The sequence below is a fragment of the Crocuta crocuta genome, unplaced genomic scaffold, assembly GCF_008692635.1.
Source record: "Crocuta crocuta isolate KB4526 unplaced genomic scaffold, BGI_CrCroc_1.0 scaffold209, whole genome shotgun sequence".
Classification (NCBI taxonomy): domain Eukaryota; kingdom Metazoa; phylum Chordata; class Mammalia; order Carnivora; family Hyaenidae; genus Crocuta; species Crocuta crocuta.
In genome coordinates, this window is record NW_027551566.1 from 4,574,590 (window position 1) to 4,595,950 (window position 21,361).

General features: G+C 57.8%; 1 protein-coding gene across 3 annotated transcripts in view; it reads left to right on the forward strand.

Annotated features, from left to right (window-relative positions):
• Window positions 1-21,361, forward strand: part of RRBP1 (ribosome binding protein 1) — a 41,733-nt gene that overhangs the window by 11,679 nt on the left and 8,693 nt on the right. For all 3 annotated transcript variants that reach the window (XM_077750224.1, XM_077750225.1, XM_077750226.1), the window contains exons 2-11: window positions 4,162-4,310; window positions 5,530-5,652; window positions 9,146-9,298; window positions 10,036-10,154; window positions 12,723-12,876; window positions 14,699-14,837; window positions 16,454-16,632; window positions 16,759-16,784; window positions 19,762-19,852; window positions 20,563-20,655. In XM_077750224.1, the coding sequence (XP_077606350.1) occupies window positions 4,162-4,310; window positions 5,530-5,652; window positions 9,146-9,298; window positions 10,036-10,154; window positions 12,723-12,876; window positions 14,699-14,837; window positions 16,454-16,632; window positions 16,759-16,784; window positions 19,762-19,852; window positions 20,563-20,655 (1,226 nt within the window). The remainder of the gene's footprint in view (window positions 1-4,161; window positions 4,311-5,529; window positions 5,653-9,145; window positions 9,299-10,035; window positions 10,155-12,722; window positions 12,877-14,698; window positions 14,838-16,453; window positions 16,633-16,758; window positions 16,785-19,761; window positions 19,853-20,562; window positions 20,656-21,361) is intronic.

Sequence of the window (21,361 nt, forward strand, 5' to 3'; positions counted from 1 at the left end):
CTGAGCAGCCCTCAGCACCATCCTTTGCCTTGTCGGTCAAGTCCGGTCAAGTCCGTTAGAGCCCCGCAAGAGCGTTCCAGGGACTGGAGTCTGGAGGGGCTCTGACCCAGAGCTGGGCTGTGGAGTTCCCCAACGCAGCAGCCTGGCCCCCGGGATGGTGTCATTTATGCAAAAACAGAACCCTCGCAAAAGGGTTCTGCAGTTGACAGTGAGAAAGGGACTCCAAAGTGCCTCTGGGCAGGACAAGTTTGATTTTAAGTGACTGTACCCCCGGCATGGTCACAAAGGCGTGCATGGTTTTGGAACCTGAGGTGTGATGGGTATTGCCCAGTGCTGCACTCTCCCTGTCTGGGAGCTAAGGGAGGCAGAGGGCTCCTTGCTTTATCTAACCCTGTTGCCCTTTTAGCCTCATGAGAGGGTGTAGACAGGGGCCAGAGGGCCCATGGGCTGTGCTGCTCTACTCAGGGCTGGCCCCTGGGCACCATTGTTGCGTGACTCCTCCATTCCAGTGGTGCGAGTGGGGGAAGGGGCAGAGTCATATTAGCCCCACTGAGTCCCTCCCTCTGTGCCCTGTCTGTTCAGGGAGGGGTCAGGGCCTGTGACTGTCCCGTGGCTGGGGCTTGCTTGAAGGTGGCCCTGTTGGTTGATTCTGCAGTGCATTTTGTGCCAGGCGTTGTTCCAAACATGTTGGGATTTAATCTTTGCAGTGAGGCCGTGAAGGAGGAAAGATGATTAGCCCTATGTCGCTGATGAGGAAACCGAGGCCAGGAGAGGTGAGGCAACTTGCCCAAGGATGCACAGGCAGGAAGGAGCTGAGCCAGAATTTGAGCCCAGACCACCTGACTCAGGGGCCTTGTTCTGATCCTGATGCCCATTGCCCAAGGTCAGAGGTGACCTGCAGGCCGCACTGGGCCCACTGACGTGTTTGTTCAGCCCCACAGAGGTTTTTATGTATTTCTTTTTTCATGGAGTTCGCTGTTAGCACTAAAGATCAGGAGATGACACACATCTCCTTTCCGGTTCTCCTCGGCATCTCCACAGCTCCCAGAGTTCTGGGCCAGACCCCACAGGACCCATCCCCTGGAGGTGAAAGAACATGTCCAGAGACTGCCCCCTGAGCCAGACCCGTGCCATTCTGCAGGGCCTGGCCCTGGAGGTGTTTACTGTGTCCCCTGCCAGGCGGGTCTGGATTAATCCAGAGCAGGGAGGTACTGGTTTTCTATCTGTCCACTCTTTGCTCTCCTGCTACGAGCTTCCTCCAGGCCTTCCTGCTCGTCCATTCCTGGCACTTCACACCCACCAAGGCGGGCACAGCACGGACTGTAGGAGCAGGCTCTCAGGTTGCTGATCTCACTAGGATTCACCACCTCCTGGTCTCTGTGAAGTCGGTGGCTTAGACGATTAGATGTTAGTGTTTGGCAAAATTAGTTAAGTGCCGTATGATTTCACAGTGCCAGGAATTATTCCGTTTTCAGGTATTTGCTGGAGATGTGTAACATGGCAGCACGAGTTAGCTCCCGTTAGCACGTGATTTGTTGATCAGAGTCTGGGTGCCCATCTCCCAGGAACGGGCATCCGAGTGGGCTCAGTGCCACTGGTTTGGTGAGAGGATCTTGAAACCCAGAAGTAAATGCAGGTCACACGGAAGTCCAGAAGTTCTGGGGCCTAGTTCCAAGCGCTTTTTTCTTTCATTTTTACTTCCCCTGATTTGGGGAAAATAAAAATGGCACCATTCTTACCTAAAAGACGTAACAAAAAAGCGTAACGCTGGGGCTGTCTAAAAATACTTTACAAGATAGTGTTCACATGAGCACAGAGAAGGCCACGGAAGTTTGTGTGGGGAGACTGGGTGACAGGCAGGGGAGAGTTAAATTTTGCTGTACGTAACTTTGGATTGTTTCACCTGCTCAAGTTTTCATTACTTTGTTTACTAAAACATCTAATAAAATGTAATATAATTAGATGAGAAAGCTTGAATAACGGTGTATTAGAATGACACTCACATAGAATACTCTCGGAAAGGTTCTGGCCATCCAAGAGGGAACGCAGTCTGTCAAGACCACTGGAGTGACATCTGCGGGGAAACAGAACTCCATAGCAAAGCGTAGTTCCATTATCTAGATGTCCCGCATCCCCCACCCCCTGCAGTGTGGTAGGGACTCCAGGGGCCTAGAAGGATGGTTTAGGAGAGGCTTCAAGAGAGGCCTGAGGGCTCTGCAGGGACAAGGGCCATACTTTTGGGGGGATTTGGGGGCTCCCAGGGCTTGAAAGCAGTGGACCAGCCTGCCCAGTAGAAATACAGTGTGAGCCACGCATGTGAGCCTCTGTGTAATTCAGACTTTCCTAGGAGCCACCTGAAAAATAAAAAGGCAAAGAATTAAATTTTAATGATATATTTTATTCAATCCCATTTTCCCCAAATATCATTTCAACATGCAGTCGATACAGAAAATTATTAGAGATATTTTACTAAGTCCTCAAACCGAGGTGTACTTGTACCTGCGGCCCAGCTCGGTTCACGCCGGCTGCATTTCAAGTGCCCGGTGGCCACACGTGGCTGGTGGCCAGCATATTGGGACAGCACAGAAGTGGACCTTTCCTGAGTCAGGAAAGGAAAACGTTTGTCCATTTGAGTTCCAGCTATGTCTTTGAAATAGTGGACCTCTGTCTTCTGGAAAACCTGGGCAGGAAACTTATCTGCCTGCAGGCTGAGCGGGGAAAGCAGGGAGCCTATAAACCAAAATGTTCCCGGCGGGGTCTTCTTCCAGTAGTGAACTTGAGAGTGGTCCTTGCTTCATTTTTGGCTTAGCTGTGCCCAGAGTATTTTTTCCAAGCGTATAAATTTGCCATCAAGATGATTTTATGTTTTATATATATATATACATATATATATATATATATCAATGAAAAGAAGAAAGGCTGAAGGGAGTGTACACTCCACCCCCACTTCATTTTCGTGACACCCTTGAGCTCTTAGGCCTCTAACGTCAGCGTGGTTATTTTTAATCTCCCGAGCCTCACCAAGGCAAGAAGTTCTAGAATGAAGGTGCTCATAGCAACCAGCTCGCCCACATCCCACCTTCCCCTTATTAAGGTATCACGCTAAATGCTTTGACTTGGGATGAAAATATTGTGACTAGCAAGTGAAAATATTGTGACAGGCCAGAGAATTTGGGGTTGCTATGGAAACCTTCCCCATGCCTCGTTGTCCTCAATGAGGTGGGCTTAGCTGAGGGCGCTGCTGAGGACCTGTTGCCTTTACTTCACTCATTTGGGGCCTGGTCATTCGGCTGCGGGGCAGGTCTGGGCCTCAGCATAAGGAATTCCCAGGGGCATTTCAGGCGGGGTTGCTGCCAGTTGGGGTGTCTCAGTTCACCCCTTCCTGCATTCAGGACTGCTCAAGAGCCTGCCTGAAGTGAGCGTGCTGCGTGTGCGTGTGGCAAGGGGCCCCAGGAGCACTGCAGAGGGCACAGGTCACTCCTGGGCTGACAAGTGGGCAGGCCCGTTGTGAAAGAACCTGGCCCAGCCTCCCCTCCCCTCAAACCTGCCTTGGGCTTCATGAAGCCGGAACCGGTGTTTGCACCTAGATGTGTGGCATGAGCCGCCTTTTCCCTGGGACCACAGGGAAGCATCCTTAGGGACGCGGGCCTTTGCTTTCCATCCTTCTCTGGTGACCACGGGATTGTGGCTGGGGGTCCGTGTTCATGAGGAGCCACAGGGCTTGGTCACAGCAGGCGGGTGGACCCTGCTGTGCTGTGCGGGGCTAGAACTGGACCAAGCGGTTTGCTGGAAAAAAGGAAGGAAAAGCATTTTTGGGAAGGTATGCCTTGCTTAATTCTCATTTTGATGATAAAAAGGCNGGGAGTGCATAGTGCATGTCTCCCCCAGCCCAGAGAAACAGCCTTTCTTTACTTAGAGACCTCACCCCTCTGCTCTCTTTGGGCAGTTGGGACGACTGTGCAGGGACTCGAAGTCTGGTCCATTTCTCAGTACTCTGAAAGAGCTCAGTACCCAGGCCAGGCTCTGCACTCAGCTCGTACACCGCAGGCAGCTGGACAGAGTTCTCGGTCGGCTTTTTGGCCCCTGCTGCTTTGAAGTGTGACCAGCTTGATTGCTAGGATCAGAGGGTAAGTTCCTGCTCCTTTCTGTCTCCCTGCACAGTGCCCCCAGACTCCGACAGCCCTCTCTACCTCCCCTACAAGACTCTGGTCTCCACAGTCGGAAGCATGGTGTTCAACGAGGGTGAGGCCCAGCGGCTCATTGAGATCCTGTCTGAGAAGGCTGGAGTCATTCAGGACACCTGGCATAAGGTAGACCCGGCCTCCCCGCTCTCCCCTTAAGGACCGGCCCTGGGGCCCCAGCCTCCCCTTAGTGATCCCCATCAGGCTGGCCACATACCCAGGGTTCCTGAAACAGTCTCCACTGGCCTCTCTCTAGGCAGCACCCTGCCTCCCCTTCCCAGACACAGATTGCATGAATCACCCCGCGGACGCTTTGCCTTCTGCCTCAGCCCAGCCACAGCCCAGCCACGGAAACAGGAAGACCGTTACGGGTCAGGGCAGGGCTGTGTTTTGTGAGCTGGGGGGTGAACACAGGAGCTGGGGCCCTGCTGGCCTGTGGCCAGAACCCGGGTGCAGGAAAGAAGGTGGAGGGGCACACCGCGTGGTGGGGAGCTCCATGACAAGCCTGGAAGCACCTTTCTCTGATGTCCCTCCTGCTGTGGGGGCCAGTGCAGAGGCTGGCCCTTGCCCTCTGCCGATTGTGGCAAAGGAGCTGCCCACAGGAGGTGCTGCCTGGCATGTTTGTTCCTCATCCAGAGTTGGAACTGTAGGGATTTTGCTGGAGAATTCTGTGGCACGCTAGTGGTTAGTGATGCTGCGGGTGTCCTGAGAGCCGAGCCAGTGACTCCTGACCTGAGGCCACTGGGGCTTACTCCCTTCCTGGCCCTCGCCAAGGTGTCGCATGTCCCGCAGTCACAGGAAGCTTCATGCTCAGTGAGCTTGGGGGAGCAAAGGGCGTCTCTTGGCAGGCGAGTGACTAGAGGAGGTCAGGAGGACCACTCCTCCAAGGAGACAGGCCCGGACTCACCGCAGGCCCCTGTTCCCAGAGTATGCCTCCCCTCCTGAGGCATCTCACAGGCTGTACACAGCAGCTAAGGGGTGGCACCAAGCCAGAAACAATGACTAATTGCCCCTCAGTGGGGTAGGAGGAGGCCCTGGCCAGCACTGGCCCAAGTTAGTGGGAAGCACCATGCTCCTAAAACTACCGCAGAGATCCAGAGCTTTTGGACCACACAGCTCCCGTGTACAGGAGGCCTAAAGGCCTGGCCGACTGGGTGGCTGCTGCATGGGGGCCCGTCCCCAGAAGTGTGTGGAGTCGGGCTAGGACCCACTCGCCCAGAAGCCCCATCCCATGTGATCCAGCTCCTGCTCTGGTCGTGGGTCAGGGTCAGATTGCTGGGGGCGTGGGGAGGGCGTGCCAAATATCTGTGCACCCCCTCTGTTAACGCTGTTCTACGGGCACTTCCAGGCCACTCAGAAGGGTGACCCTGTGGCGATTCTGAAACGCCAGCTGGAAGAGAAGGAAAAGCTGCTGGCCACAGAGCAGGAAGACGCAGCCGCTGCCAAGAGCAAACTGAGGGAGCTCAATAAGGTACGGCTGAGTGCACACGCTGTCCCGAGCACCCCAGCGCCGCCTCCACATCGTGGGCCGCCCTTCCCCCGCTGGACTCCTTGCTCGCACTTGCTGGCCTGGGACTGCCTCTCACGCCAGGGAATCTGTGGCCGCGGGAAGGCCTTTGGCTGTCTGCAGGCTGACCACCCGGGGCTGGCTTACCAGTCGAGGCCCTGTGTGGCTGTGGGGCTCCCCTCCCATGACAAGAGCACATGCATGGACGTTAAGTAAAGGGTCAGGGCCCTCATCCTCTGATGGGATGGGCCAGAACCTCACTGCCGGTCCCAGTGATGGGCCATCTTTTTAGGGTACTCGGCTGGAAAGCAGCCTGGGCACACTTGATCCAAGGCGGTTTTCTTGTGAAATGTAGTAAAAACTCTGGAGGGCAGTGGAGGAGCTGTTTTCCTCCCTTTTCTGGGGTCTGTGGGGCAGACCTGCAGAGAAATGGCAGGCCCCTTAGTATCCACGCATGGCTGGCCGTCCGTGTAACATTGGCACTTTGTGAATAATAGCCATGGGTGTGTGCTGCCACGGCAGGCCGGGGACGGCATTCAGGGTATGTTAGGACACATGGGACAAGGGGTCGGCCCACGCCCCTGCCTGTCACCCCTGCCTGAACTCCCTGTGCCCTGTCCCTTGCCTCTCTCCTGAGGAGTAAGTCCTGGTGCCGCGGCCCTATGGGGCTGGTTCCACCCGACTTTCAAGCTGTCTTTTTTCAGCAGAATTCCATGGCTCGCTCTCACCCTCCTGCTGCTTACCTCCCTCTCTCCCTCTTCTGTCCGGGCAACGGGCCCAGGGAGATGGCCCGGGACTGGGGATGCTCCCCGTGGTCTGGGCCACAGCCCTTCCTCAGGGCGCCTCCATCTGCTCATTCGAGAATAGACAGAAACGAGGCAGCCTGAGTTTCTGGCCACAGTCGGAGGGACACGGCCCTGAGCCAAACAGTGAAGTTCATTTGGTGGAGATGGCAAGAGCAGATGAGCTTTTGGGTGCTTCCTCTTGGTTAATGGTCCACCCAGGAGAAGGACCTTCCCTATAGCTCAGTAGCCTTCTGCCCGGTCGGTCTCATCCTCTGTCAAGACCGTCCACGTGCAGCCTTCACGTGAGCCCATCTTGAGCTGGTGGTGAAATGCAGGGTGGCTGGAGCCACTCGCCCTGCTCCCGGGAGCCGGCTGCGCAGCCTCTTTCTGCCTCTGCTGATGGTGCACCAAGGCCGCGAGCGTCTGCACCACAGGAAAGGGCCACTACTGCAAATCGGTGCCCTCCCACCCCCTGGGAGCCAGCTGGCTGGCACTGTCAAGTCTGTGCTTTCGGGGAGCCGTCCTCCGGTATCCTCTTTCTGGACAGACTGAGCAGTCTCTGTGAGATCTGTCTACCCCCAGAATTAAGCTCAGGTGAGAGGACACGGGAGCAGGTGTCCCCGTGGCTGGTTGGGTTGGCTGCGTGGGTGTCTGGCTAGCTCCTTGTGCCTGCCCCCTTGATTGTAGGGTGGGCTGGCGGTGTGAGGAGAGAGGAGGTACGACCTCTCACAGTCACGGTGGCCTGTTTCTTCCCCATGACCGGGGTCCCTGGCCACCGTGAGCAGGGCAGCAGGTGCAAGGGGGGGGTGCATCCTGCACAAGGCCCCTTAACGCTGCCCCTCGTGCTGGACGCTTACTGCTCACTCTCAGTGGTGGCCACTTGATACAGCCCTCGGTTTGTTACCCATCGCGCTCCGAGGTGTCCAGCCAGGCCCCCCTCCCCTGACCACACCCTCCCTGCAGCCTGAGGAGGCCTTCGTGGGCTCCCAGGTACTACCGTGGACATGTGAGGTCCCTCTTTAAGCTCTGCCAGTGGGTCCTAATCTTCAGACCTGAGCCTGCATCCCTGTGCTGCTCCCCTGTCTGCTCCCCTGACGTGCTGACCCTTCGTGGCGGCCCCGGGCCTCTCTTCCCGCTCTTCCCTTCTCCTCAAATGCCGAAGACCACTTCCAGCATGGCTGGCTGGAAATTTCCTCCTTATCCTTGAACACTCCTTTGGCCTCCTTCCCTCCCTCAAGAAGCCTTCCACAACAGCCATTTTCCTCTCCCGACGCCACAGTGGTCATCACCAATGCAGTTACATGTCATTGTAGCTGTCCCCTGTGATTCTGGCCACCTTGCGTGGCTCAGCCCAGCAGGCTGCCTGTTAGCAAGTGGCCACCAAGTCCCAAGGCCAGCACAGAGCTAAGAGAAAGCCTTCTCAGCCTTAGACATCATATTTCCCCAGGGCTCAGTGAGCTCAGCTTTAAAATGGGGTCGTGATCCCCATCTTACTGAGAGAATTGAGGGAGACACCTGCGTGCATCAGAGTGGGTGCGCAGTGTTGGTCACCTCTCCCGTTCCTGTAGATAATCAGCGAAGGGCCCCTTAGCGTGGACCTCGTGCTCCTGTGGGCTCTCACCCTGGGCGGAGCCAGGACGTGGATTGTGTGAAGAGTGAGGCGGAGAGTCCCAGATGGGCTCAGGGAAGGCCAGGCACACAGGCAGCACTGGCACCCAGCGGCCACCCAGTCACTGGCTCCTCCTCTCGCCTCTGATTTGCTCCCAGCCTGGGGGGTGGGGTGGGGCACTCTGACCCTTCAGGGTGGGTCTCCCTGGCAGCCCGGCCCGGAGAAGGAGAGGATTTCCCACTTCCCTGGTCTCCTGCCCAGCACAGGGATGGGACAGGGCTTGTGAGATACTTGCACTGTGGTCACGCAGGCCGGCTGGGCCCACACCAGGTTGTTGCCAGTCCAGCTGGAGGCTCCCAGGACAGGGAGCATCCTCACCCCAGGGGCTTGTTTGCATCATCCTTTCTCGAATAGTCACTCTCAGCTTCCCTGTGGCTTCCATCCATTGCCCTTCTTCCAGGAATAACACAGACCCCACCCGCCTCCTCTCCCATGACCAGCCCTTCCCACCCTGTGCTCTGCCCATCCCTGAGGCTGTGGGTCCCCAGGCCCAGCATCCTGTGTTCATCGTGGGCATCTGACACTGACCAGAGCAGATGATCCCTGGGCTGCACAGGGAGGACTGGGCCCTCCATGTGGCCCAGCCATCAAGGCTCACTGTTTCTTCCGTCCTGACACAAAGCACTCGAGTAGAAGTGGGCATTCCAAGGCCTGGATGTCAGGGACCCAGCCAGGCCAGGCTGTTATAGGCGCAGCAGGCCCGAGCCAATAGTCCTGGAGAGCACAAGACAGTGTATCCTGTTTACATAGCTCCTTCCTGTGTCCACCGCTTTCACATGGCCAAGGCCTGACATCCAGCCCCCTACTGGTCAGGTCAGCAGGGCTTTCCAGAGACCCCTCATTGCCTCCTGCGGGCTCTCTGCTGTGGCTGGCTTGGTCTGTCCCGGAACTCAGGGGGAGGGGTCTCAGGCTCCCAGCCCCAGGTGATGTCTGCACTGGGAGGACTTGGGTCCCATCTGACAAGCTCCTGCCCTGGCCTGACCGCCTCTCTGCTCTCTCCTAGGAACTGGCAGCAGAAAAGGCTAAGGCAACAGCCGGGGAGGCCCAGGTGAAGAAGCAGCTCGTGGCCCGGGAGCAGGAGATCACGGCCGTGCAGGCACGCATGCAGGCCAGCTACCGGGAGCACGTGAAGGAGGTGCAGCAGCTGCAGGGCAAGGTGGGCAGGGCTCGGGGGCACGATTGGGGGCCCGGGGACATGCGCAGCTCCCCACAGGGTAGGGGAACTGTTTTCGGAATCTGCTTTGGTTTTGGAGGGCGGGGCCATTTCATCTGGCCAGATGTTGTCAGCCAGCCCACCACTCGTGTGTGAATGTCAGCAACCAGCAAGATGTAAACTAGATTTTAGAGAGCACTTTTTGAAAACAGCCTGGTCCCAGGTGGCCAGTGCCGTGTCCCCTCTCCTCGTTTCCCGTGGGTTAAGTTCGCAGCCTCTGTGTGACTCCCCAGGAATGCTGGCTCTGCCCTCTCCACTCGAGTTTGGTGGGCCCCACAAAACAAGAAGCATGAGCTGCCCCCAAGGCCAGCGGGGTCCAGTCACCTGCCCAGCCTGGCCCGTGGAGCCAGAGCCCTGAGCCTTCTCCCCTGCCTTGTTCGTAGTGGGCCGCGGCCTCCTCCCTGCTGCTTGGCTCGGGATGTGCCACGGGAGGTCAGAGAGCAGGAAACAGGCTTCCTCGGGGGTAATTGTAGGCTATGGCTGTGTGCTTGGTGTCATAGCAGTTAACACAGTGCCTGGAGGCTACAAACAGTGAGGCGGCGAGTGGGGGGAGCGTGTGCAGGCGGTCACCCTGCCTCTGGTGCATTTGTCTTTGGGCTGGAGCCTCGCCGACCTCACTCCCAAAGCCAGCTCCCTGTGAGGCCAAGAGGCACTCTGATGCCCCTTTGCTGCTTTTGCAGATCCGAACTCTTCAGGAGCAGCTGGAGAATGGCCCTAACACACAGCTGGCCCGTCTGCAGCAAGAGAACTCCATCCTGAGGGATGCCTTGAACCAGGCCACGAGCCAGGTGGAAAGCAAGTAAGCTCAGCGCCCCCGTTCAGACACCACGAGGGTGCACTGCCAGAGGCCCTGGAGCTGGGGAGGGTCTCTGAGCCTCAAGGCTTTGCGGGTAAATCCTAGATTTTTACTGGCTGTGGGGCTGGCATGGCAGCCTTGTATGGGCCCCACACGTGAGCCTGTGGGGCTGGCTGTGCACTTGCGACCCTTCCTGTTTGGGGCTCTGTCCTAACTCTCCATCCCCCTGTCTGGTTGTGAGTGGCCAAGCCTTCAGATGCATGGCCATCATCCTCACATGTGGTCAAGGCCCTGGGGAGAGCCAGCTAACCCCAGTCTGGTCTGTCCGTGCCCACTGTCCACAGGATCAGGTGCCTCTTGGATCCTGGCTGTGCCGGCACCTTGCCTTCCTGGGGGAATAGATACTTTTTCCATGTCTGTCTTCAACATCTCGATGTGGCCTTTAAAAACTTCTCATGGTGGCCCAGAATTTCAGGGACTAGCAGATTGTCCATGATCAGAGTTTGATGGTAGTGGGGGGACCTCCCGTGGGCCTAAGCTCCTGGATTCTCCACCGGGGATGAGGTCTTCTGTGCTGGAAGGGACATTTGCAGTAGTAAGTACTGCCTCACAGCATTCGGCCCGGCCCACTTAGCGGGGCTCTTGCTCTCAGCATTGCCTGTCAGGAGCTCAAGTGCTAGTGAGTCCGATGAGGGGGCCACGTGGCTTTCTTCTGACTTCCTGATCTGAGCAGTACAGTCTCAACAGGCTGGCCCAGAGGAAGCCTGAACCACATTTTCTTTTGATGCACATTTCTTGGCCCTCTCTTGGCCTAAAGCATCCTGAAGGGACTTTCTGGGGTTCTGCATGATCCTCAGAGCATCCCGTCTTGCCAGGAGAACCAACAAAGGTAGAGGGCGCTAGCACCCTCTGTCCTTTAGCTGCAAGTCACGTTGGGAGAAGGCCATCCCAGGAGCTGAACCAGGGAGGGGAGCCTGTGCCCACGTGTCTGGTCTTGCTGGTGGCCCCCTGGGGCAGTGATCTGGAGGCTACCTTTCCCAGGCTGGTGCTTTGTGTATGGAGGCCTCCTCTGGGCGTACACGTGCACACATCTTCATCTGCCCTGGCCTATAGGCTGGAGGTTCAGTGGCTGTGATTTCCTCGGCAGCTACAAGCAGAATGGAGGAACACTCTGGTTTACCCGCCTGTGTATCCACTGCAGCCTCTGTCCTGGGGAAAGCCAGCAAGCTATAGACCTGTCACTCCGAGGGGGTGGCCACTGATTCCCTTTGTGGAAGTTCTGCCCCGCGTGGGGTCGGGGTCCCGGGGCCCTGCCCAGAGCTCCAGAGTGGTCCCAAGGGGCCACCACTGAGCTCTCCGTCTCCATCCCAGAGCACTGGCGTTTAGCCTTTCCTGGAAGCCCTCCAGTCTTTTTTCTTTTTCTTAAATGTTTATTTTTGAGAGAGTGCAGGCAGGGAAGGGGGCAGAGAGAGAAAGAGAGAGAGACAGAATCAGAAGCATGCTCCAGGCTCTGAGCTGTCAGCACAGAGCTAGATACGGGGCTCAAACTCACAAGCCCTTGAGCCAGGAGATCATGACCTGAGCTGAAGTCGGCCACTCAACCATCTGAGCCACCAAGGCGCCCCGGAAGTCCTCCAGTCTTGAATCTTGGCCTTAGACAGTGTGAGCTGATGGCCCCGCAGAGGACTTTGGGACGGCCACCCGGGTGCCGGTGGGAGAAGTCAAGTGCGGAGAGGTGGGACCCACCTATCCCTCAGCCAGCAGACTAGCTGGTCTCAACCAGGTTTCTGTCTCCACGTGGTCTGACACCACCATGCAGGGTTGTGGGTGGTCTCGTCTGTCTCCTTAGTCTTGCCTACGACTGTCCCTTGGCTGGATGGCCGGTCCTGCCTCGAAGAGGTGTCTTTTGAACTGGGGAAGGAGGCTGGCGAGCCGATCACCTCCCCGCATGGGGGAAGGCAGGTCTTCAGCTGCCTTTCTTTTCCTTTCAGTTGAGTCTCCTTCCTTCACTTCTGTGCTTGTTGCTCGTCCTGAGATCCAACTTTTGTGCGGTGTTGAACAGTCTGTTTTGTAAAAGTGCCTCAGCCTCCCACCCCTCGTGGCCTCCAGGCCCAGCCATGGTCCAGTCTGCCGAGGAAGTGGGGCGCGGGGACTCCAGCCCTGCAGTGGTGTCGAGGCCAGTCAGCCTGCTTCTGGGGCTTGTCTGGGCCTAGATCAGCGATGGGGAGAAGGGTGTCTTGCCTCTTCTCTGACTTTCCCGCTGTTTCTAGGCAGGCCTCCTGTGGGGTACTACAGTGCGCGTTTTGCTCTTTGCTCCCTGTGGTCCACATACCATGCCGGCAAAAAGAACGTCTTCACCAACACACATCAAAGTCTGTAGGACCGACTGTGAGAGGCTTTGGTAGTGGCCCCGGGATATGGGGGGGTCACTTGTAAAAAGAACTCATGCCCCAGAGCAAAGCCTCGCCTGCCAGGCCCTGTGACCCAGGGGTGGGGGGCCCCTCAGGGCTGGTGAGAGTTCACCCGGTCCCTCTTCCGTCCATCAGTTGGGGGCTGGTGACTGTCTTGCAGGCAGAATGCTGAGCTGGCCAAGCTCCGGCAGGAGCTGGGCAAGGTCAGCAAGGAGCTGGTGGAGAAGTCCGAGGCCGCACGGCAGGAGGAGCAGCAGCGGAAGGCTCTGGAGACCAAGGCAGCTGCCTTTGAGAAGCAGGTCCTCCAGCTGCAGGTGAGCCAGCCTCAGCGCCCGCATCCGCTCTAGCCCCTAGGCCTATTTATGTAGCAGAGACAGGCTAGAGCTTGCCTGGCCACAGGGGGTCACCTCTTCCCGGTGATCACGAGGGTGACCTGGGCTCGTCAGTAACCGTGAATGCTAGTAGTGTGGAGTGGGTGCGTTCGCTGTGGTAAGCATCGTCCCGAGCGCACTCAGGCATTGACTCCGCTAATTCTCATCAGAACCCTAGGAGGCAGGTGCTGTTATCTGTCGTTACCCATTAGGGGATCTGAAGAACAGAGAACATAAGTAACCAGTCCCAGGTTCTCACGGACATGGGATTTGAACCCCTAGGTCTAGCCCCAGAGTTGTTTGTCCTTCCACATTTGCCACCACCTGTAGTCCCGCAGCCTCGGGCTTCAAGGCTGGGCTGGAATTCTTCCTTTTCAGCCTCCAGCCGTGGGCTGGGGACTGGCATTTTCCCCCGGAGACTGGCTGTTCTCCTTCAGAGGGGGAAGATTGTCCCCATCCCAAAGTGCACTGGGCAACATCCAGTGTGGCCTCCGCCTAGAGGCTTTGCTTCTGGGTGCCCCCATCGGCCTGTTTGGGGACCACACGTGGGGAGCCTTGCTAGCATGTCTGCTGTGTGTTTAATGTTTCTGGAGAAGGAAATCCTGGTGTTCTGAGGGCTCTGGGCCCTTCTGCGGCTCAGCCATTGAAGTTAGGCTGTAGCACATCTCGTGGAAGGTACTAGAACGACAGATGTGAGATTGTAAGACCCATGTTTGGGTGTGTGCGAGGAACTAAAAAGGACTGTGGACAGGTGAACACAGTTTGGATTGAAGGATTTGGTGTTTGCTGACTTGTACGTAAAGCAGGCCCGCCCGTACCAGTGAGATTGGAACCCCTGGAGTGGGCCTGGCCGTTGTTTTGTGTTAAAGGTTTCGGGATAGTCCGGGTGTGTCGGGGGCTGGAACCTCCCCTCTGGTGCCCAGCTCGTCACTGTTATGTGTGCCATTTCTAAGGAGTCAAACCCTGGGGCTGGCTCTCACCGGTAAGCCCCAGACTCTTGAGCGTCTCCTGCCATCTCAGGCTTTGGGCTCTCATCCCCTGCCTGGGGCTGCAGAGAGTCCTCTCTCTCATCTCCAATGCCAGGGATTCTGGGAGTAGATGATCACAGGTGGTGAGGGAGGCAGGGGGCGTGTGGCTGCCTTCTCTGCTGTCCTGGTGTTGCCCGTGAAGCCCCTGGTATCCGCTGGGGATTTCAGAGCCTCTCTCTCTCCATCTGTAACATGGGCATGACAGTAGTACCTGTCCCACGGGCTGGCTGGGGATTCGCCACGCTGATGCTCACAGAGTGCCTAGAACAGTGCTTCACTCAGAACAAGAACTCGACAGGTGCGAACCTTAGAAGGGCCCTCTCAGGAGCTCTCCAGATTTTTCTGGAGGGTTAGGTTGTGGGAAGCACCTCTCTGTCTCCCTGAAGTCAGAACGGGGCTTTTCCCATTTCTTTAAGTTTATTTATTTATTTTGAGAGAGAAGGGGAGGGGCAGAGAGAGAGAGAATGAATCCCAAACAGGCTCTGCACTGTCAACACAGAGCCCTCCTCTGGGCTCAAGCTCACGGACCGTCAGATCGTGACCTGGGCCGAAATTAAGAGTCAGGCACTTAACCCGACCGAGCCACCCAGGCACCCCTCCAGGAGCATTTTATAAAGGCTGTTGGGGTAGGTTGGCGGGATGTCAAGAGTTCTCTGTCATCTGCAGCGTCAGAGCCCGCTGAGGGTGTAGCCTCATCCGGCAGCCTCACGGCCCCCTTCCTTGTGCCCGGTCCCCAGGCGTCTCACAAGGAGAGCGAGGAGGCTTTGCAGAAGCGACTGGACGAGGTCAGCCGAGAACTGTGCCGCTCACAGACCAGCCATGCCAGCCTGCGGGCCGACGCCGAGAAGGCCCAGGAGCAGCAGCAGCAGATGGCCGGTAAGCATGGCCTGTTGGCTCCGAGGCTCCCGTCTGGCCTGTGCCAGATGTGTGCCGCCCTGGCCCCGCTGCCGGCAGGAGCCCAGAAGATGGGCCAGGCCTGTTGGTGAGTGAGGGCAGCACGGGAACCCTGCCCCTGCCCTTCAGGGAGTCGTGAGGTGGTGGTCTCAGCAGGAGGCAGGCAGAGCCTGAGAGCTGGGCTGGGGGGCTGGGGGAGGGTGGTGCCACCACCTGCAGCCTGCCTTGCCATGGGGCCCGCCGGAGTGTTGGGCCGTGGGTGGGCCAAGCAACCCTGAGGCCTTTGCTGACCTCTGGTCCTTCCTGGCCCACTCAGCCCAAAAGCCAGGTTTGGAAGGTGGGCCTGTGGTCCCCCTAGGCCTACATACAGGTCACCTTCATAATCAGAAGGATGTGACCAAATGAGGGTGCTGAGGGCCCCTGGAGAAATGGCAGACGGGGCCAGGGACCACTCCGTAGTCACTTGCTCACGAGTGTTCCCTGAACGATTGCCGTAGGCACCCAGAGCTCGGCCAGGAGTGGCAGCACGGCCACATTCTAGCAGGGGCGACGGCAGGCAGGTGGGGGGCCGTGCATCCACCAGGTCACACACAGCCCTGTGCTCTACAAACGTCTGACAGCCAGCGTGACCTAATGCAGGGCTGGTATGTGGTTACTCTGAAGAGCCAGATAGTAAACAGCTTTGGCCTTGTGGGCCAGACCCAGGGCCTGTCACAGCTGCCCAGGCCATAAGGTAGCCTACCCCTAGGCCATAATGCAAAGGCAGCCCTAGACAGCACATAAACAGACACACCTGGCTGTGCTCCAATAAAGCTGTACTTACAAAAACAGGCAGTGGGCCAGAGGTGGCCCTTGGGCCTCGTTTGCTGACCTCACTCTAATGGGCCAGGTGTGGCTTCAGATTGGGTGGTCAGGGAGGCCTTTATGAGGCGGAAGGAATGTTCAAGCCAAATCTGGATAACAGGAAAGGGCTGGTCTCACAAAGACCAGGAAGAGGCAAAAACGCCAGCCCAGGGCCCCTGAGAATGGGAATGAACTTGAACTTGGCCCATACAAGAAGCAGAGGCCTAAGATCAGCAAGCATGACTAGAATAAGAGGGCAAAGAGGGCAGTTGGCCAGTGTGGGGCCAGACGGGCAGGCCCCAGGTGGCCCTCCCTGTGAGGTGTCACATCGGAGCACTCGGGGCATCTGGGGACAGGGATGGCATGAGCTCATTGTACGTTTGGATGCTCTGGTACTGGGTGGAGACTGGATCAGAGGAGCAGTGGTGGCCCGGGGGACCAGGCATGAAGCTCCTACAGTCATTCTGGCCAAAGGCAACAGGCCGGGCCCGGGTGGCCCCAGAGTGCTGGTGAGCTGGGGAGGGACTTGGCAGATGGCAGAAGGGGAACCCACAGGCCTCGCCAGCCTATGAGAAGTGAGGACGCGGGGAAGCAGAGTAGCCAGACGACGAGACCAGGATGGTTGGTGGCGGTGCTGGGTTCGAGGTGCCTAAGCAGAACTCAGTTGATACAAGCCAGTTTCCCAGAGAACAGATGCGGGGGTGTCCATGCCAGTGTCTCCCGCCCCTGCCCACCCTTGCTCACCTTCTCCTCAGAGCTGCGTGGCAAACTGCAGTCCTCCGAGGCAGAGATGAAGAGCAAGTGCGAGGAGCTGAGTGGCCTCCATGGGCAGCTCAAGGAGGCCAGGGCCGAGAACTCGCAGCTCACTGAGAGAATCCGGTCTATTGAGGCCCTGCTGGAGGCGGGCCAGGCCCGAGACACCCAGGACGCCCAGGTCAGCCTGCGGGACGGGAGGGAGGAGGCTGCTGGGTCCCATCCCGCCCAGTAGAGAGCCATCCTGACTAGTCACCACACAGGGCCCATCTCATGGTGACATGGCGCTTTCTGTCTCTTGTTCCAGGCCATCCAAGAGGAGCAGCAGGCCCGGTGAGTGGACGCGGAGGCCTACAGCCTCAGCGCATGGTGGCCAGGACCCCAGGAGCCAGGGCTTTCAGCAGGGCTCATGGACCCCTGGGCAAGAGCCCCTTCAGAGGCCCTTCCTTTCGCTGCTCCCTCCAGTGGCTCTGAGGATGGGGAACAGGCCTAGCCAGAAAATAAGGCTTCCTTGCCAAGAGCTCCTTGCCTCCTCTCGAGGCGCGAGACTGGCAGGTGCCTCGGTGGGGGCTTCTGGACCTTCTCCCCTTCCTGTCCATCCATCCATCTGTGACTCAAATGAAGAGCTAGCTGGTCAGAGGGTCTCCATGTCTACACGGTGAGGGTTTTTAGAGGGACTGAGATCGGAAATTAGCAGCCATGATCACACACCCAGATAGAGAACCCAGGAGGTCTCCCAGCTTTTTGCACAGATTTGCGACGTCAGTGCAGTTGAGAGCTGACCAAGTCACAGGACTGTCAGCGAGGCAGCATCACTACTGCAGACCTTGTTTTCTCTCGGTATTGGTGGCCTGGCATGAAGCTGTGCGAGGGGACTGTGTGTTTGCTGTTGCAAAGGCTGGAGCCGACGCTTGGGTGGGGTGGCTTGAGTTAGTGGACTTGGAGTCCTTGGGACCGTCCCCTCTGGAGCGTGCATCCCTGCACAGATGCCCACAGGCTTGGGAGGGGAGTCCTGGCTGCCGCGGCCGGGGCTCTGTGGGACAGTCAGGGGAGTGAGGCATGAAGGGGGTGCTCCGTCCCATGCAGACGGTAAGATGTGTCCCAGACCATCAACTGACACGGTTCCCTTGTTCTGGCTGCTGCCTGTGAGTCACCTCCCTTGCACCGCCTCAGGCCATGGCCCATGTTTCTTAGCCTCAGGCTTTGCGGTTTGGGAGCTGAGGAAAGAAGCCAGAGGGCCCAAAATGCCTTGCAGGAGACACAGCCAGACCCCCCCACTGTGTTCCTTTCCCAGGCTGCTGCTTTGCAGAGAGCTCTGGTGAATTTTGTTTCTCTTGGTGTTTATTGAAGTAGAGAGGTTGCATCTGATGAGGGGTGTTTTGGGGGGTTTTTTGGTTTTGTTTTTGTTTTTTTTTTTGCTTTTGTTTTCTAAGATCACATTCTTGGATCACAGAGCATATCATTGGGGCGCTAAAGTTACACTGCAAAGATGGTTCATTCTGATTTTTTTGCATCGTGCAGATGTGTTTGGCAGAAGTTGGTTTTTTAAAATTTCCTTCTGAATTTGTCTGGAAGTTGTGTCTAAGTCAGGCTGTCCTGTTCTGAGTGGAGATGAGTGACCCACCCCAGATGGTGCTGGGACCCGGGCAGCGGCTGCTAGGGGCTATCAGTGTGTCCTTGCCGGCTGCCTGCCCACCCTTCCTCCTCAGGCATCTTGTTCTTTTGGATTTGCTCATGTGGTGGTTTGCTGTAGGCAGGCTCTTGCATAATGCAGGGGGCGGAGGGCGGGGGGCTTGAGGGAAGAGCTGTGAGGGGTCCCAGTAGAGCTTTAAGGGTGAGGTCGGGGTTCCTTGGGCCTAAAACCAACCCCCAAGAAGTCAACAACTGACTTCAAGGCCTTGAGCACTGTTTTTAGAGTAACAAGGTGAGGCGGCACCACAGTGGGAGTCCATGGCCAGGGAGGGTGGGTGGNAGTCCTGAGATGTGTTAGAATGGTGTGTTTCAAACACGCTGCTGACGCCCATGGAAAGTAAAGCAGATGTGTATGTCCTCATGTGGCTGGCAGTGGCCAGAGCCCCACCCACCTCCCCCCAGACGGCTGGCAGCCCTTTCTGGCAGGCACACCCATGGGTGGAGACTTCTTTCCTGACTTCAAGTCCAAGTTCATCACTTCTGGACTTCAGCTTTCACCTGTTCCTGCTGTTCCTGTGGTCTTCCCTGTCCTAAAGTTGTTTTGTTGTTGTTGTTGTTGTTGTTGTTTTAATGTTTTATTTCTGAGAGAGAGAGAGAGAGACAGCATGAGCAGGGGAGGGTCAGAGAGAGAGGGAGACACAGACTCCGAAACAAGCTCCAGGCTCTGAGCTGGCTGTCAGCACTGAGCTGGCAGGGCTAGAATCACGAACTGTGAGATCATGACCTGAGCCGAAGTCGGACGCTTAACCAACTGAGCCACCCAGGTGCCCCTCCCTGTTTAATGCAGAACCTGACATATTAAAACCCCTGTTTGAGGCCTGTGGCTCAGAACAGCTAGTCTGTCTCTAGCAGTGTCAGCCTCTCACTTTCCGGAAAATGAGGCTCTTGAATGTGGAGACAGGACTGACGTCTCGCTAACGCCATGACAGCGGGGGGGTCATCTGGGGCAAGGCCTGAGGGAGGAGCCTTGGGGTCTCAGCAGAGTTAGGTTTTGGACAGAGGATGTTTCTGCCATACCCAGAGGAGGCTTGTAATGAGCTGCTGAAAGCACTGGCGTCCAGACTCTCAGTGGGTGTGCAGGTGACCACTGAGCCTCTAGCTCAGTCGACCTCTGAGAAGGCCCAGCCCATGTCTTCAGAGGGCCAGACGTGGCTGTGGCCACAGGCAAGGGCCAGCTGCCATGTTTTGTGGGGACTGATCAGGGCCAGGCTGAACAGGAGCCACATACCAGGTGGTAGGGCTCAGTTCTCTAGAAGAAAAAGCATCCCCCAAACCCGACTGTCGGGGGCACTCCCACTGACTGGCCACCGCAGCTGCTCTGACCTCTTCAGTCCCAGCGGCCGGTGTCACCAGGCATAATTCTGGTGGCCTTCTGGTTCTGCACCCGGCCCCATGGGCACTCGGGATGAGTGGAGAGGGATGGGGCTGAGGCGGTTTCTTGGGCTCCCCTTGAAAGCTCACGCCCTGTTGAGGTGGTAAGCAGTGGTGGGAGGGGACTGACCCTTAGCTGAGTGGCTCCCGGTGGGTGTCCGGGCAGCAGAAGGGGCATTACCGAGACAGGACCTGGGGGCGCCGTGGCCCTTGTAGACCCAGCAGTGACATCACTGTCTCCCTTCAGCCTCAAGGAGCTGGAGTCCCAGGTGCGGTGTCTGGAGAAGGAGGCCACGGAGCTCCAGGAGGCGGTAGAGCAGCAGAAGGCAAAGAACAATGTGAGTGCTGAGGGCGTGGGTGTGAGGCCGGGCTTGTGGGAATCCCACCCCAGGACAGGGCATGGCTACCCCTTTATGTCCCACCGTCATGGGCAGCTTGGGTGAGGCCTCCTTTCCCCTTGGGTCCCTCAGAAGGCTCAGAGCTGACTCCCATTCCATCAGCTTGGGGCATGTGCTCAAGCAGGGAGCCCCCCAGCCTCCACTCCCACCTCATGGTGGGGTCTGAATGTATCAGTGGGTCTGGTGTGGGCCATATGGTCACCTCGGCGTGGGCAGGCAGGTGTCAGGAGAAGGGGATATGGAGGTCCCTTTCCCCTGCAGGGATGCGGAGCCTCTCCTACATCCTCCTTGCTGGGCTGACCCTCACTGCTCCTCACGTGGGCTACCCTTCCCCGGGGAGCCCTGCCTGGCCCTTCCTGTGCCCTGCACGGCCACAGCCAGCTGAGGGGCTGCTGGTGGCAGGAGCTGCTTCTCTCTCTTTCCCACCGGAGCCTCCTGACGGCCCTGTGCTGCAGCCACTCCCCGGTGGGCTGCCCCCGATGGGCCCGGCAGATGTGGGCCAAGAGAAAGCACATGTTGTCCCTTTGCAGTCTCCCCGTGGCGTCCCAGGTAGGGTTGGGAGGGTCCTGAGCCCGGCCAAGGCGTCTCGTGGGGGATGTGTGGGCAGCTGACCCTCCCTGGCCACTGACCTCTCCTGTGTCTGCCCCCAGGACCTCCGAGAGAAGAACTGGAAGGCCATGGAGGCTCTGGCCTCGGCCGAGAGAACCTGCGAGGAGAAGCTGCGCTCCCTGACCCAGGCCAAGGTCAGAGTCCTACACGCACAGACTCACCTGCTGGTCCAGACTTGGTCAGCAGCAACTTTGTGGTTTAGCAAACCACGCAAACTGCATGCAGAATAGCCTTGGCCTCGGAGCCTCGGAGATCTGTGCCGGCGGGCCCCGCGGCCAGCGGCCAGGGTGCCCTGTGCCCCTGCGTCTCTGTCCCTGCCCTCCTCGTCCCGCTCTTCCTTTGCCTCCTTTCTCCATAAGATGAAGAGGGAACACACCCTTGGTGCTTTTTCTCATCTGGGCCCTTTGCCGTTAGGGCACAGAGATGGAGTGGCCGTGGAGGCTGTGAGCCTGTCTGGCCTCACTGCCTTTGAGCCTGAGTTTGGGCTGTCCTCGAGTTGTTTTTCTCCCAGGCTGCTTTCTCGGGGGCCCCCGAGAATCTGGCCCAGTAGGTTCTGTGCTTGATCTTTACTGTAATTAACAGAAGGAAAGCTGTCTTTAGCAGCAAGCTGTCTCTAGGTCCTGTGCTCTGTGCTACCCGGGTCGGGGAACGTGGGGCCCCTGTGTTGCCTCTGGAGCCCTGGGCCAGGAGCCAGTGCTGAGCTCTGGTCAGGGGACGTAGCCTATAGTGGCAGCCGGGGGAGGCCTCACCTACCCCCTCTTGCCACACATTTCCGTCCTTGATGAAAGGCCCTGGGAAGCCAGCCCTCCCCTCTCAGCCTCGCTCATGCAGAAGGAATGT